Source organism: Aspergillus versicolor (genome assembly GCF_001890125.1).
Source record: "Aspergillus versicolor CBS 583.65 unplaced genomic scaffold ASPVEscaffold_5, whole genome shotgun sequence".
Classification (NCBI taxonomy): Eukaryota; Fungi; Ascomycota; class Eurotiomycetes; order Eurotiales; family Aspergillaceae; genus Aspergillus; species Aspergillus versicolor.
In genome coordinates this window covers 51427-64817 of record NW_024467528.1, presented here as the reverse complement: position 1 = coordinate 64817, position 13391 = coordinate 51427, and the positions used below count along the sequence as shown (strand labels likewise).

The following is a 13391-nucleotide window of genomic DNA, read 5'->3' as shown; positions in this document are numbered from 1 at the left end:
AAAGACAAGCGGCTTGCCCTCGTATACCGTCCCTTGGACGTGCACTGAAGTAGGCTCATCATGGGCGATTTAAAGTTTACACCGAAAGTATAACAGGACAATTCCACTCCAGGCTGACACCGCTCGTATATCTCGCGTCTTGCGTGTATCAGCGGGGCCGATTTGACGTATGAGGTATACAGCCAAGGGCGTGTCATTGGAGATCAGCTCCGTTGCACTATCTTGTGTATATCTGAAAATAGCCATTGTTGGCATTTGAATAATTGAATCTGGGTGTTTTTAAATTACGCGTCTGGTAAAAGAGTATTCTGAATGGCTTCGGCTTCTGACTGTAATTCACATAACAGCTATTATGGGTGGGGCATCACAACTAATCTCTTCGGTTTGACTTCCTGGGATTCCCAGGAAGACTGCACGCCGCTCAGTGGTATACTCAAGATCTCAAACGGCCGCTCAATTCTCGTGATAAACGCGATCAAACCCTCCATCTCATTCTTCAAGTCTTGCTTGGTGAAGCTTCCCATCCCCGAGCCCCTAATGCAAATCGGCTTCGAGCTGATCAAATGAGGCGGCAACAGTTTGAGCATAGGAGGTTCCTCCGCGGCAAGCCTGCCAACCTGAATATACTGAAGCTCAACTCCGGGCTCTACTTCCGCTGTTTCGAGAAGTTTGGCGGCAGCCGTCCCACCCACGTAGTCTAGAATTATGTGCAGCGGTCCAATATTGGGAGGCAGAACGAATGGTGTCCTCAAAAGAACGCGGTCATCTAATCCTTTCACGCCTTCAAGAGTTTCCTGATTTCGTGATATCCCAATGATCCGCCGTGCTCCTAAATAGCGTGCCACGATAGCAGCTGCCCGACCACTCGCGCTTGTTGCGCCGACAATAACGATAGTACGTCCCTGACAGCTGCCGTTTACTCGACAGCGTAGCGCCATCCAGCTGCTTGACACCGGATTCATGAGTCCTGCGACAGCTATTGGGTCGGTGCCCTCATCCAGCTTCACAACCTGGCTCTGTTCAACGTTCGCCCGCTCAGCAAGAAGCGGTGCTGCTAGTGGTGTAATATAGTATAGGTCGCCTGTAGTTTCATCTTGTCCGACGCCGTCGATGCTGGGATCGAAGGGGAGAACGGCATTGCGCGCTGTTGGGTGGAGGCCTGCCGCTCGAAGCCGTACGACCGGTGGTATTCCGACAGATAGAACGTTGAGCTGAAGCTGGGTTGGTGAAGGTGCCGGTGGATTTGGGACTGAAATGCATTCAGGTGGTGCAGTCCACGAGGTGACCCTTACGGCGTTCATGGGGTTGTTGGGTGCTGCGAGAGATATTCAGTTTGCGGTCCTGAAAAGCATCCAGACGAGCACAATTATACAAGATGTCCAAAGATTGCAAATTTGCTTTACAAATGGTGTGTAATGTAAGCCTCGTACGGATGCATCATGAGCGGAATTGTGTTTCGCTTCGTCGGGTATCCAGGACATACGAAGTGCAGGAAGGACGTCGACGTAGCCATGTCAGCATCACCTGCATTAGAATGTCACTAATGGTATATATTCGGGGTTCACGGGCATCGGCCAGGCTCGCCCGCGTTCGTATCCGCGCGACAAGGTTCCCCGCAGATGTCAAGCAGAAGGTTTGTTACGTAGAGTTGCATTCTAAGACTTTTTAGGTTAACCTAATCTGATCAACGGAGTCGAATAAGCGAAGAATATTCAACCAGATTGCCCCCGCGGCTGAATACGAGGCCTACTAGCTAGTTGAGGCAACATACAACACGCCACCTGCAAGTGAAAGTGCCTCTTTCCCCGCGGAGTCCCCGGACGACATCCTGTTTCTTCAGACAAAATGAAGTTGCCTACCCACGATGCAAGACGGTACAGAAATGGAGATATTGCGCGAGCTGAGAATAGAAACACGAGCCTAGTCTTGAGAATTTAGGCTTTGCAATATGAACGACAAGACTTTTGGTCTCTTGCGCACGTTGCATATGAGGGACCTTTACGTGCAGATCTAGGAAGACGCATGGACGTAATTCCTAAGACACGCGCTGTATTTGACGTATTGTTTACAGGTTGTTCTTTCTACGATAAATGTTGTAGTATAGCGACATATCGATTAGAATTTGAAACGAGTAGCTAGCAAATAAACTCCTAATTCATACGAAGTCCAAAGTCCCCAGCCAACCCTAGGGCCTCATCCTTGATAGGCATCGCAACATAAGATGTAGTATACACACCTTTCTTCTCCGAGTACGAGAAGGAAGCATACGTTTGACCATAGTTATCCACGTCCTTACTGTGAAGTAATTAGCCCGTACCATTCAAGAGCCCAGCGGGGTAAAGGGGACTCACAAGATGGACTGCATCGTCTTCCTGTACCTACCACTATGTCCCCATTCATTATCCAGTTTCTTGAGAACACTTTCAAAGTTCCGCTCAGCAACCTCGGAGCTATCAGTATACTGGAAGAGCGGAACATATATCTTGGTATCGGGAATGGCCTTTCCAGGCGTGATCTCAACGGTGTACTGAATCCCAGAGTATCCTGTCCGGTTAATACGCTCCGGCTTCGACCAGGATTCATCCACTGCTTCGAGACCGTCGGGTTCGTTAATTAACAAGGGCCAGATCGTCTTTAAGATTTCAACCCTCTTGAGGGATGTCTCATCAGTCAGACGGCCACCGAGGGTTAAGACATCGCGGACAACGGCGAAGGAGTTCCCGCTTGTGTGGATATAGCATTTGACGCGTGCGTCTTTGTACTTTCTGGGGTCAACACAGTCGATTCCGACCAAAGGAAGCATGGCATCGTGTTTACAGGTAGAAATATATCTAGCGTTCGTCATGATCAGTATGTAATGCAGATTGAATTTTCCACTCGCCATGGGATAGACACACGATTCAACTAAATCCAACGCAGGAGTGAGCTCAGATCGTAATGGGTCAAGAGACCTGAGGGTCTGCAGGATGATATCCCCAAATGGGCGTCCCGTAGCAATGCCCTTCCGCACGCCGGGGATATAAAACTTCAATGTCCTTTTCGGACCGTCGAAATCGAAGCCCACAGAGCTTGGAGGTATGGCGACACCGGGAGGCATCTTCGCCAAAGCAATCTCGTTCTCTTCCGGGGTGAGGTAGAGTGCGTCCATAAGCCCGTTCATCCACTGGGTATCTGCCCCCACAACTGCCGCTAGACGATGGAGTAGCTCGCGCGACTGTTTCTCTGCGAAGGGGTCAGGCCCTGCTCTCTCTGCTGGACCGACAACATCAAAGTCGAACCGCACTTTAGCCTGCCCGGATGAAACTATGTTGATGCTAGGATCGAAAGGCGAGCCCACAAGGGAGGAGGGAGTTGTATATGCAGCGTGCGGTTCTCCTGGCAGAGGGCCGAGATTGGGTGCCACATGCTCATCGATAAATTCGAGATGAGCCTGTTGATCAGCCACTGAATATGTCTTCGCGGCCTCAAATAGTGGTGCAAGCACGGAGCGGAGGTGGCGAGACCAGTACACCTTTGCGTTCGGCTGCGAAGTGTCTGATGCAGAGATAGAGCTTTCGACCGTCATTTTTACGATTAAGAGAAAGAGAAACGCTGTTGCGTGTAGTACGGTAGGGGGGAAGTGTCTACACCACGGGAATATATATTTGAGCTGGGGAAGTCCAAAATCATCAACCTAGTTTGTTCAGCAATCCGAACGTCAGTAGCCGTACTAAAAATACGGACAGCGATACCAAACAGATTCGAAATATCAACTCTAACGTGAAAGGATCATTTAGCCATAGACTCGTATTCGAGTAGATTTAGCCTTCTTAGCTCTGCATATCGTGGAGGGTGTGAATAAATGCAACCTGAGACGGATGAGCACACTGCAGGCAGGCCAGGGATAGGGATATTCCATCCAATAGATCAAATACACCAAATTGACCAAGGTATGAAGTACTTTGGTGGCTTGAATATTGAGCCTTCGTATTCTCGTGTCAGATTTCGACAGCACGATCTCACCACTTTAGGAGTCCACGACTGGGTATAAGCTCGTATTCGAGAAGAAGATAATCAAGCTTGTGAGTCAAGGGTGTCGGAGCTGGAATCGTCAGAAAAAGATGCCGGGGTTCGACATCAAGGCCAGCCACCGAAGCTGAATTTCCAGCTGCCGTCCCCGTTGTGCGTTCTTACTGACTTTGTCGCGTCTTGCACTCCTCACTTCGTCTTCTGCGAGTAAATGTGCTTTCCGACCTGTGTGGCTATATATTCAACCTCGATACACACTCCGCCATACATCTAGTGGGATCATATTTGCGTACATCGTCGATATAACCCAATATTCAGACGTGGCAATGGCGCCGTCAAAGACAGACTTTGAAGCCCCGGCTGTGACCATTTTCCCAAAGGGTCATCCATTCGACAACATTGTCGACGCCTTACGGTATGCGGCGACACATTCAGCAGAAGGAATTGTCGCCTATCCGCAAAGCGGTATCAACGAGCCATCTGCTGTGAAGACTTTATCCTACAAGGACTTGCTACACCAGGCGGAACAAAACGCGTCTGTCTTGTCTCAAAAAGGACTATGCCACCCAAAATCAGTTGTCATAATTCGCTTTGAGGATGCCTTGGACAGCATTGTGTGGTACTGGTCTGTCCTACTCACTGGAGCCATACCTGCCGTCACAGGGCCGGGGATGTTCAGCCATAACCCTGCAGACCGGCAGAAGCACCTGAAACATCTTTACGATACATTTAACGGTCCAATCTGTCTCACTCGATCCTCTTTGATGGACCCATTTTTGGAACAAACAGGGGAGAAGCGTATCGATGCTAGAGCAGTTGAAGACATATTCACCAAAGCAGGAGATGATTTGGACTTGCCTCCAACAACACTGCACCCTTCGCCAACTGATGTTCTGGCTCTCATGTTAACATCGGGGAGTAGTGGGAACGCAAAGGCTGTGCCTCTGACCCATTTCCAACTTCTTTCAGCGTTCCGAGGAAAGTCAGCAGTTGCCAGCCTATCCTTCCCTAAAAGTCCATTCCTCTCGTGGGTGCACATGGACCACGTTGCGAACCTTGTCCATTGCCATATATTTGCCATTGTCTCTGGCGTCTCTCAGATTCAAGTGCCCGCTACAAATATCCTCGTCGACCCGGCCAACCTCCTGAATCTTATTAGCCGGCATCAAGTATCCCGCACCTTTGCGCCGAATTTCCTCTGTGCAAAGCTTCGACGGCAGCTAGAGGCTGGTAAAACCGGTACCTTGGATGCTTCTCTCAACCTGGAAACACTGTACTTGGACACCGGTGGAGAGGCTAGCATCGTCGAAGTCTGCGTGGCGTTACAACAGCTTCTGAGCAAATATGGTATCCCTGACGATGTATTCAAGCCCTCGTTTGGCATGACAGAGACAGTGGCGGGGTGCATTTTCAATTCCCATTGCCCAAGTTATGACAGCAGTGAGCACCTCGAGTTTGCAGCGTTGGGGACGCCGATGCCGGGCGTACACATGCGCGTTACCCGTCTTGATGAAAGCGGTGCTCAGGCAAGCCCTGGGGAGCGCGGCAGTCTCGAAGTCACAGGCGATGCCATTTTCAAGGGCTACTACAACAATCCCATCGCGACATCAGAGGCATTCACCGAAGATGGGTGGTTCCGCACAGGCGATCTGGCCTACATTGACAGTAACGGACATCTGCACCTGGATGGCCGGACGAAGGAAATTGTGAACATTAATGGTGTCAAGTATCTTCCTCACGAAATTGATGCGGCCCTTGAGCAGGCAGACATTGTAGGAGCCACCACAAGTTACTTTTGCTGCTTTGGGACTCGCGATGCCTCCATGGATACAGAGGTCGTGGCTGTGCTGTATCTCCCATCGTACGAGGAAGATGACGACGAGGCGCGGTTTGAAACACACAGTGATATCATCCGGATTGTCAGTATGCATACCCGATCCAAGCCGAAGGTTGTCCCACTGCACTCGACAGATATGCCGAAAAGTACATTGGGCAAACTGTCGCGGGCGAAACTCAAGGCATCGCTAGAGGCTGGCACCTTCGTCGAGCACCAAGCCCTCAATGACAACGCAATCAGACGATATCGACAGAAGGCCCGAGGTGAGCCAGAGACCACTGAGGAAACCATCATTCTCAGCATCATCCGAGAGCAGCTGGAACTCCCATCCGAGGATGACTTCGGGGTTAACGACTCCGTGCTCGCTACTGGAGCGACATCAATGGACCTCGTCGCCATAATGCAACGCATCAACAAGCGTCTCGAGCTCATCAAAAACCCTCTGCGACTGACAGACACTCTCCGCCAGCCTACAGCCAGAGGACTAGCGGCACGCATTACCTCCACGGGATCCCAGGTAGGGCACGTATACGACCCCGTCGTAACCCTCCAGTCGCACGGCAGCAAAACTCCCCTCTGGCTTGTTCATCCCGGCGTCGGCGAAGTGCTTGTATTCGTCAATCTAGCCCACCTCATAACCGACCGCCCTGTCCATGCCTTTCGCGCAAAGGGCTTCAACGCCGCGCAGGGTGAAACTCCCTTCGCGAACCTCGAGGAACTCTTGACGACATATTACACCGCAATCAAGCAGCGACAGCCTCACGGTCCCTACGCGATAGCGGGATACTCTTTCGGCGGGATGGTTGCGTTCGAGGTGACAAAAATGCTTGAACGCGGGGGTGATGAAGTGCGATACTGCGGCAGCTGGAATCTCCCGCCGCATATCAAGTTTCGCATGCGGGAGTTGCTCTGGGAAGAATGCGTTATTCATCTGTTTTACTTTGTGGGCTTGATGGACGAGAAGACTGCATATGAGCATAAAGCGGCCCTTTGTGCTTTTGAGCGGGATGGCCGTCGGCTTGATGCGATTCGATACCTGAGGCAGTACTGCGATGATGCACGGTGGGCGGAGCTAGGTCTGTCAGAGGATTATTATTTGCTTTGGGTTGGTCTTGCCAGTAATATGCAGAGCAATGCGGTTGATTATGAGCCTGAGGGGACTGTCAGGTGTCTGGATGTATTTGTAGCGGATCCGCTGAGCCATGTTGCGAAGGATAGGAAAGACTGGGTAGAGGGTCGGCTAGCAGCGTGGGCCGAGTTTGTCAGGGAAGATTTGCAGTTCCATGATGTGCAGGGGGCACATTACACAATGTTGAATAAGGAGTATGTGGTTGGCTTTGCGGACATACTGAGGGGTGTACTGAGGGACAGGGGGCTCTAGCATATGACTACTTCGCAACAGAACCTTTGGATTTTGTTTAGGGATCTCACTACATCTAGTCTGGTATATATTGGGCAGGCTACAAAGTCAATTAACGGTATCTATACCTTTGATGCCGAGAGTGACCGGGGTTCGTCCTGATACATGCAGAAAGAGAACCACCGCAGCGAGAGATTATCCGTGCCTTTTAATGATGACAAGATTTACGCGAGGTTTTTTCGGCTCTCTGCTAAGAAAGCACAGTTAACCTGACACAAAGAGGTTGCATGTTGCTTATCCATGAGTCAAATCGAATGTTATTTCCCGGAGAGTTCTGGAAGGAATAACTCTGCTCTGTTCCTCCGTACTGACCTCAGGCTAAATCGCGAAGGAAGAACTCTAGCGGAAGGAAGCGAGGATGCCGGGAAGTGGTTCCAAGGGCATGTGAACTACAAACCGAACTAGACCCCTACTTTCCTGTCAGCCCTACCGAGAATGAACCCTGTGGCCTGTGTCGCAGCCAACAGGTGTGCAGTGCAGGTGTGGCGTCCAGCGGCGGTTTAGCTCCCGCATCTACAGGGGATAACCAGGAGAATCTAGCCTGACTCGTAAAAAGGCTATTTGCCTTAGATGCCAAGGTCGGATGCCGTCGTTTCGAGCATCCTGTCATATGGACAGTATCTATGCAAAACATCCGTCGCTGCCCATCTTTCCTAATCCGGTAATAAGTCCGCTGTCGGCCCGAACAATGATGCCCTGTTGGTAACAACGGTGGATAGAGGGGGATTCTCACGGATAGCGGATGCTGGAAGCTGGTTTTGCTTGGTTCCATTCAGGCAGAATTCAATCCTGCACCGGGATATGTCGCAAGCAGACGCAGAGTAGATAAGGAAGGGTTGCGACTCTTCACTCTACAGAATCCATCGTTCATGAAGAGTTTTCCTTTAGAGATACTATTCACAATGAAGGCATCTATTTTCCAGCTGCTCTGCCTAAATGCCGCACTTGCTAGTGCCCAGGTCGTCTCAGGTGCTGCAGAGGGCTTCGCAGCTGGTGTGACTGGCGGTGGTGATGTATCCCCCAGCTACCCCGAGACCAACGAGGAGCTGGTCGCCCTGCTCGAGAGCGACGAGCCCCAAGTGATAGTCCTAACGAAGACGTTCGAGTTCATCGGCACGGAGGGATCTACGACCGAAGACGGGTGCGCGCCGTGGGGCACGGGGGAGAGCTGCCAACTCGCCATCAACGCGAATGGGTGGTGTGGCGACAACCCCGTGGCAACAGTCACGTATGATAATGCGGCCATGAACAGCATCCGGATCAAGTCGGACAAAACACTTGTCGGCGAGGGAGATACAGGTGTGCTCAGTGGGAAAGGGCTGTATTTTGACGGCGGCATCTCCAATGTCATCGTGCAGAATATCAAGATCACGAACATGAACCCTCAGTAAGCCCCTTTGAGACGGATTATTTATGCCCAAACACATCGTTTCTAAGAATGATACAGCCTCGTCTGGGGCGGCGACGCCTTCACCTTCTTTGGCGCTGACCAGATCTGGATCGACCACTGTGAGGTAAGACCAGGCCACCGTCCCATCGATAGCAAAAGAAAAAGACTGACCTGACGGTGTAGACCTCCCTCATCGGACGCCAGCATTTCGTGACTGGCTTCAACCCCAACACCCGCATGACCTGGTCCAACAACTTCCTCAACGGCGAGACCACCCACTCAGCCGGGTGCGATGACTACCACTACTGGACCCTGGAGCTGGTCGGCGTCGGGGACGAAATCACCTTCCAAAGTAAATACATAACCACATGCCCTCCTGCCAGATAGTATCAGAATCTGACTAAACTTGACCAGACAACCACGTCTACCACACCACCGGGCGTGGACCAGCCCTTTCCGGCACAACCCTCTTCCACGCTGTGAACAGCGTCTGGTCCGACATCCCGGGACACGCCATTGAGGGTGGGGACCAGGGCCGCGGGCTCTTCGAAGGATGTTACTTTACAGACGTCAGCGAGATCGCGCCCGCGGAGCCAGAGAACCAGCTGTTCAGCGCCAGTGACGAGAACGCTGCCTCATGCGAGTCTGCGCTTGGGCGGGCATGCGAATCCAATGGATACAGTGGCTCCGGTGCGTTTGACAGTTCGAATGCAGACTTTTTTGGCGACTTTGCAGACCTCACAATTGCCCCGGCCGGCTCGGCAACGGATGCTCTGGCTTATGTCCCTGAAAATTGTGGAATTGGGCGTATTTAAAGCTATGTGTCATAGAGATCAAAAGGTAGCGACGGCTGGGAATTTGTCGGAGGAAGAGATATCTTGCTTAGGGAAAGGCAACTTGGTAGTTGTTTTGTCGCTGAATAACCCCTGTTTTCAGCAACGAGAGCACGTGTATGAAGCTTTTCGCCTGGCGGGATTGTTGACCGTGTTGGCTTTCACGGAGGGCAAATCAAGAGATTGAACCCCAAGAATCTTACCTACCGATATGTATACTGCGCTTCTGGGCCTCCCTATACTTTGTATTTTGAATCATGAAAATGCGCGGCCCGGGTGGGATTTACATTAGATATAATCCAAGAAGTCTGGATTCCGACAAAAGAGACCACCACGCTCATCATCTAAGCGAGTTGATCAACACACAACTTCCTTATTAGCAGAGCAACGCGCGTATTCAGGGAGCGAACGCGCCCAAGCCACGTCAACACTATAGAGGCGCGGATCCAGAGAAAGAAGACGAATCGATAATGGGTCTATTGGTGGAGATGCCTAGATGGACAACAGGCAAGTAGCTCAATGATATATAGGCCAGATGAGGACATGCGCTAGCTATTGCAACTAGCTTCCCGAATTTGCAGACAAGGCCCCCAGATGCGCTTGCGGTTTGCGATGCCCATGAGGGGGCCCCGTAGCCCATACATAACAGACAGCTCTTTATCCAACCAGAGAAAAAGGCGTTTACAGCCCGTTTTAGAGTATCTCTCATCCTCAAGGAGTTCGAACAGTTCCCAAAACCATGGCATCTCGCGCCGCAGCATCATTTCCCAAAATGAGCTGTGGTGAGTAGCTACTTGAACCGTCCAGGATGCTGTGGCCAATGCGGGCACTGAGCTTCCTGGCAGCCGTTTAAGAACTAGATGCAGCACATCATATGGCAATTGGCTGAATGGGTCAGCCACCACATTTGGACGTAATTCACGGTTTGTCGAAGGTCGCTGGAACGTGCCCGAGTCAAGCTTGGCCTTTAAAAAGTCACTCAAACCAGGAATTTCTATTGGGTTCGTGACAGCAAACTGGGAGTGGTTAATGATAAAACTGAGGAGCAAAGAATTCTGGTTGTTGGAATACCTCTTCTCCTCGTATACTTTCCCAGAATTGGGCGGCCCCTTCTATAGGACCATGATCAATGTCCAAACTCTTCCCACCCTCAAGAGCACTAAAGCTGCCGCGCAGATCGTCTTTATCGATTTCCTCTTCTGCGTTCAGATCACCAGTGAAGGTCCAGGTGAGCAATTTGAAACAGGGTACGTGAACGGGGAACGCTGCGTCAGAGGTATTATATCTTCATGATGACCGTCAGCTCTCAATCTGGGGAGCCAGAGGGGGTATGCGTGAAGAATACCCGCTGAATTTCGTAAAGTCCTCATCTACACAAGAGTTAGAGGAATTGCAAGATACTGCCGCCCCGATGAGGCCAAGGGGTACCACTAACCATCTCCCACGGGGACATAAATGCAGCCCTAGGTTGGCTCCAATATTAGTCGACGACCTCCGTATAACCCGAAAAATAAGCGTCATCCCCATACCTGCTCCATATAGTGTCCCTCGCCTGAGAGAAACGCTCTGGGCCGCTGCGAATCAGTACCAGTTGAGATAATGGGGAAAATATATACTCATACTTGTTCGTTTTCTCGTCTATTCCCAAGCCACGAACAACTTCAAGCCACTCCAAACCCTCTTCGCTGACCAGCTCGGGGTCGTAACTGTACTCCTCTTCTAGTGCATCGAAGTCTTCCTCAGTCTCGTCGCCACTTGCCTCAGAGTCGGAGTCTGGTGGGGGTTCCTCCCCAGCTAGCAGCGCTTGCCGCTTTCTCTCCACGCGTCGTCGACGTTGTGCCAGGGCGCGAGGGTCAGCAGAACCTGCCCCAGCACCCGTCAGGGAGCCACCACAGATAGCGCAGTAACAATCAAAGGAGCCCATGATTAATGTGATCCAGGACGTCAAGGAAGAAGAAACCTGGCGACCAGGAAATTTTCAGACAGGAAAATGTTTCCCTTCGCATTTGGACTCGTATTCTGGAGCTAATCCTGCCCCTCTTTCCAAACCTGTGTCCATCATTGCCTACTTAGGTTGAAGGCGAATCAAGGCGGCTCATGGCGATTTCGTTTCAGAGGCCGAACTAACTCCTTCCTCCGAGCTCCTGCTATCTCATACGATGCAGGGGACAGCATGCCGATGGGAGATGATCGGAATCGGGAAATCCGCTTCGGCGAAGATACCAACTGGACCACCACCAATGACTAGAACATCGGTTTCAAAGTAATCAGTGATACTGTCTGCGTTGTAACTATTGTGCTGGATTCAGTGCTGAGAAGCAATGTGTATGAGGATTCAAGATGACGCAGTCTCTCTAGACAGCGCCGTCGTTTTATACTGGAGGTGTCGGGTAACTCGGGATAACTTGTATAACAACTGGGAACTTGTTTCGGGCCGATCAGTGTGCTTACTAGGCAAGTTTCCTCCCGAGTTATGATTATTTCTATTGACTATGATGATATAGGGCGGAGTTGCCTGGGTGCTTCGTATATGTAACAAGACAATGACAGGGCTGGGTCTGACAGAAACGGGTGGAAACCCGATCAATATAGAAATGATTCAAAGAATCAGCCTACTTAGGCAGCCTTGACCTTCTGCCCAAGACCGGCAACCCATCCACAAATGGCATACTCGGCCTGCCAATACCCTGGTACAAACTGGAACAACAAGCCCCGAATGACTTTCCCAAAGACAAACGGTACATACAGCAGGGGATTAGCCGCCCTTGCACTAGACACGCCAATCGCGGTCGTCTTTGCATACTCTGGAGCCGTGACCAACTGGACAAACCCCTCGGCCAGATCCTCGTATGAGACCGCCGTGTATGCAAACTCGGTACTAATCACACATCCCGTCGCTGGCTCCTTGACGAGTGCATTTGGTTGGACAAGGAGCACGTCGGCTAGCTCGGGAACACGCAACAGCATCTCCTGCGCCTGCACAAGATCGCTGTACGGCCGTGCGAACGCGTTGCGGATCATCCAGTGGAGCATGGCCGGTCGGTCCGCCGCGAACTGCGCATTCCACGTCGCCGAGGAGAGCAAGAGGAGGCGCGGCGGCGTCCACTTCCGCCCTGAGCCTGATGGCCTGCTGGCTCGGAGGGCGGATAAAGCGTCAATGATGGCTTGCGCACAGTCGCGTAGAATTGTTATGCCAGGGATGTTCTCGTTCTCGCCGACGGTGGCGATGATGGTGGTCGCGCCGGAGAGACAGTTGCGAATTAGGGCTGGATCCTGAAGACTTCCTTCGAAGATGGTTGCTCTCCCGTCCAAGGCAACAGCCGGGACCAGGCTTTCTAGCTTTGAGCGGGAGCGGACGTAGATGTTAAATTTGGTAGAGGGGTTGGACGTGTCTAAAAGCTTTTGCAGGATCAGTCGTCCCGTGTTACCAGTGGCACCGAGTAGGGCATATTGTTGTGCATCAGATGGGGCGGCCATGCGGGCAACACGAGCGGCGTCTTGTCTGGAAGGTTATGTGTGGCGGTTCCTTTGTTTGCGAAATCAAGCCTCCTTGGAGAGACTTATAGTCAGAGTGTAGTTGCAAGACAGGGGTGCCTCTTCGGGAAAACCGAATACAAACCCCCAGCTTGGGCATCTCATCGCTCCCAACGTGTCTTACAGCGAGCAGCATAGCTCCGAGACTATGGCAGCGATCTCAGCCAAAGTCCGAGGATGCCAGTCCGAGAATGCTAGTCCTACTTGCAAGTGTCTAGAGCAGATCTCGGCCTGGTCTCCACTAGCGGTGGGCCTCCCATAGATTGTCCCAAGGTCCCGCGCCGCATCCGGTCTTTGTCGGGTTTTGACAGTCATCCTACGTCAGTAGCGACCCCTAAAAGTAGCCAACGCGTGCGTGTTCCTCGAGTA

The 13391-nt window shown here is 51.6% G+C and overlaps 6 protein-coding genes across 6 annotated transcripts; 2 read left to right on the top strand and 4 right to left on the bottom strand.

Annotated features, from left to right (window-relative positions):
* Window positions 1-254: 254 nt before the first annotated feature.
* Window positions 255-1608, bottom strand: ASPVEDRAFT_41548 (uncharacterized protein). Its single transcript, XM_040812375.1, has one exon. The coding sequence runs from the start codon at window positions 1299-1301 to the stop codon at window positions 351-353; it is 951 nt and encodes a 316-aa protein (XP_040667792.1). The 5' UTR covers window positions 1302-1608; the 3' UTR covers window positions 255-350.
* Window positions 1609-2102: 494 nt separating this feature from the next.
* ASPVEDRAFT_192414 (uncharacterized protein) lies at window positions 2103-3593 on the bottom strand. Its single transcript, XM_040809115.1, has 3 exons — window positions 2898-3593; window positions 2352-2831; window positions 2103-2295 (listed from the first exon to the last, which is right to left on the bottom strand). Exons 1-3 carry the CDS (start codon window positions 3563-3565, stop codon window positions 2151-2153), a joined length of 1293 nt encoding a protein of 430 aa, XP_040667791.1. The 5' UTR covers window positions 3566-3593; the 3' UTR covers window positions 2103-2150.
* A 620-nt stretch (window positions 3594-4213) lies between these two features.
* ASPVEDRAFT_41546 (uncharacterized protein) lies at window positions 4214-7304 on the top strand. The gene has a single exon (XM_040812374.1). The coding sequence runs from the start codon at window positions 4335-4337 to the stop codon at window positions 7224-7226; it is 2892 nt and encodes a 963-aa protein (XP_040667790.1). The 5' UTR covers window positions 4214-4334; the 3' UTR covers window positions 7227-7304.
* Window positions 7305-8167: 863 nt separating this feature from the next.
* ASPVEDRAFT_28651 (polysaccharide lyase family 1 protein) lies at window positions 8168-9470 on the top strand (the record flags this gene model as incomplete). Its single annotated transcript, XM_040810138.1, has 4 exons — window positions 8168-8652; window positions 8713-8779; window positions 8839-9007; window positions 9070-9470. 4 exons carry the CDS (start codon window positions 8168-8170, stop codon window positions 9468-9470), a joined length of 1122 nt encoding a protein of 373 aa, XP_040667789.1.
* A 566-nt stretch (window positions 9471-10036) lies between these two features.
* ASPVEDRAFT_83549 (uncharacterized protein) lies at window positions 10037-11412 on the bottom strand (the record flags this gene model as incomplete). Its single annotated transcript, XM_040817411.1, has 6 exons — window positions 10037-10504; window positions 10560-10773; window positions 10834-10858; window positions 10924-10951; window positions 11018-11054; window positions 11111-11412. The coding sequence occupies 6 exons, from the start codon at window positions 11410-11412 to the stop codon at window positions 10037-10039; spliced, it is 1074 nt and encodes a 357-aa protein (XP_040667788.1).
* A 692-nt stretch (window positions 11413-12104) lies between these two features.
* ASPVEDRAFT_192404 (uncharacterized protein) lies at window positions 12105-13049 on the bottom strand (the record flags this gene model as incomplete). Its single annotated transcript, XM_040809114.1, has 1 exon — window positions 12105-13049. Exon 1 carries the CDS (start codon window positions 12963-12965, stop codon window positions 12105-12107), a length of 861 nt encoding a protein of 286 aa, XP_040667787.1. The 5' UTR covers window positions 12966-13049.
* Between the last annotated feature and the right edge of the window lie 342 nt (window positions 13050-13391).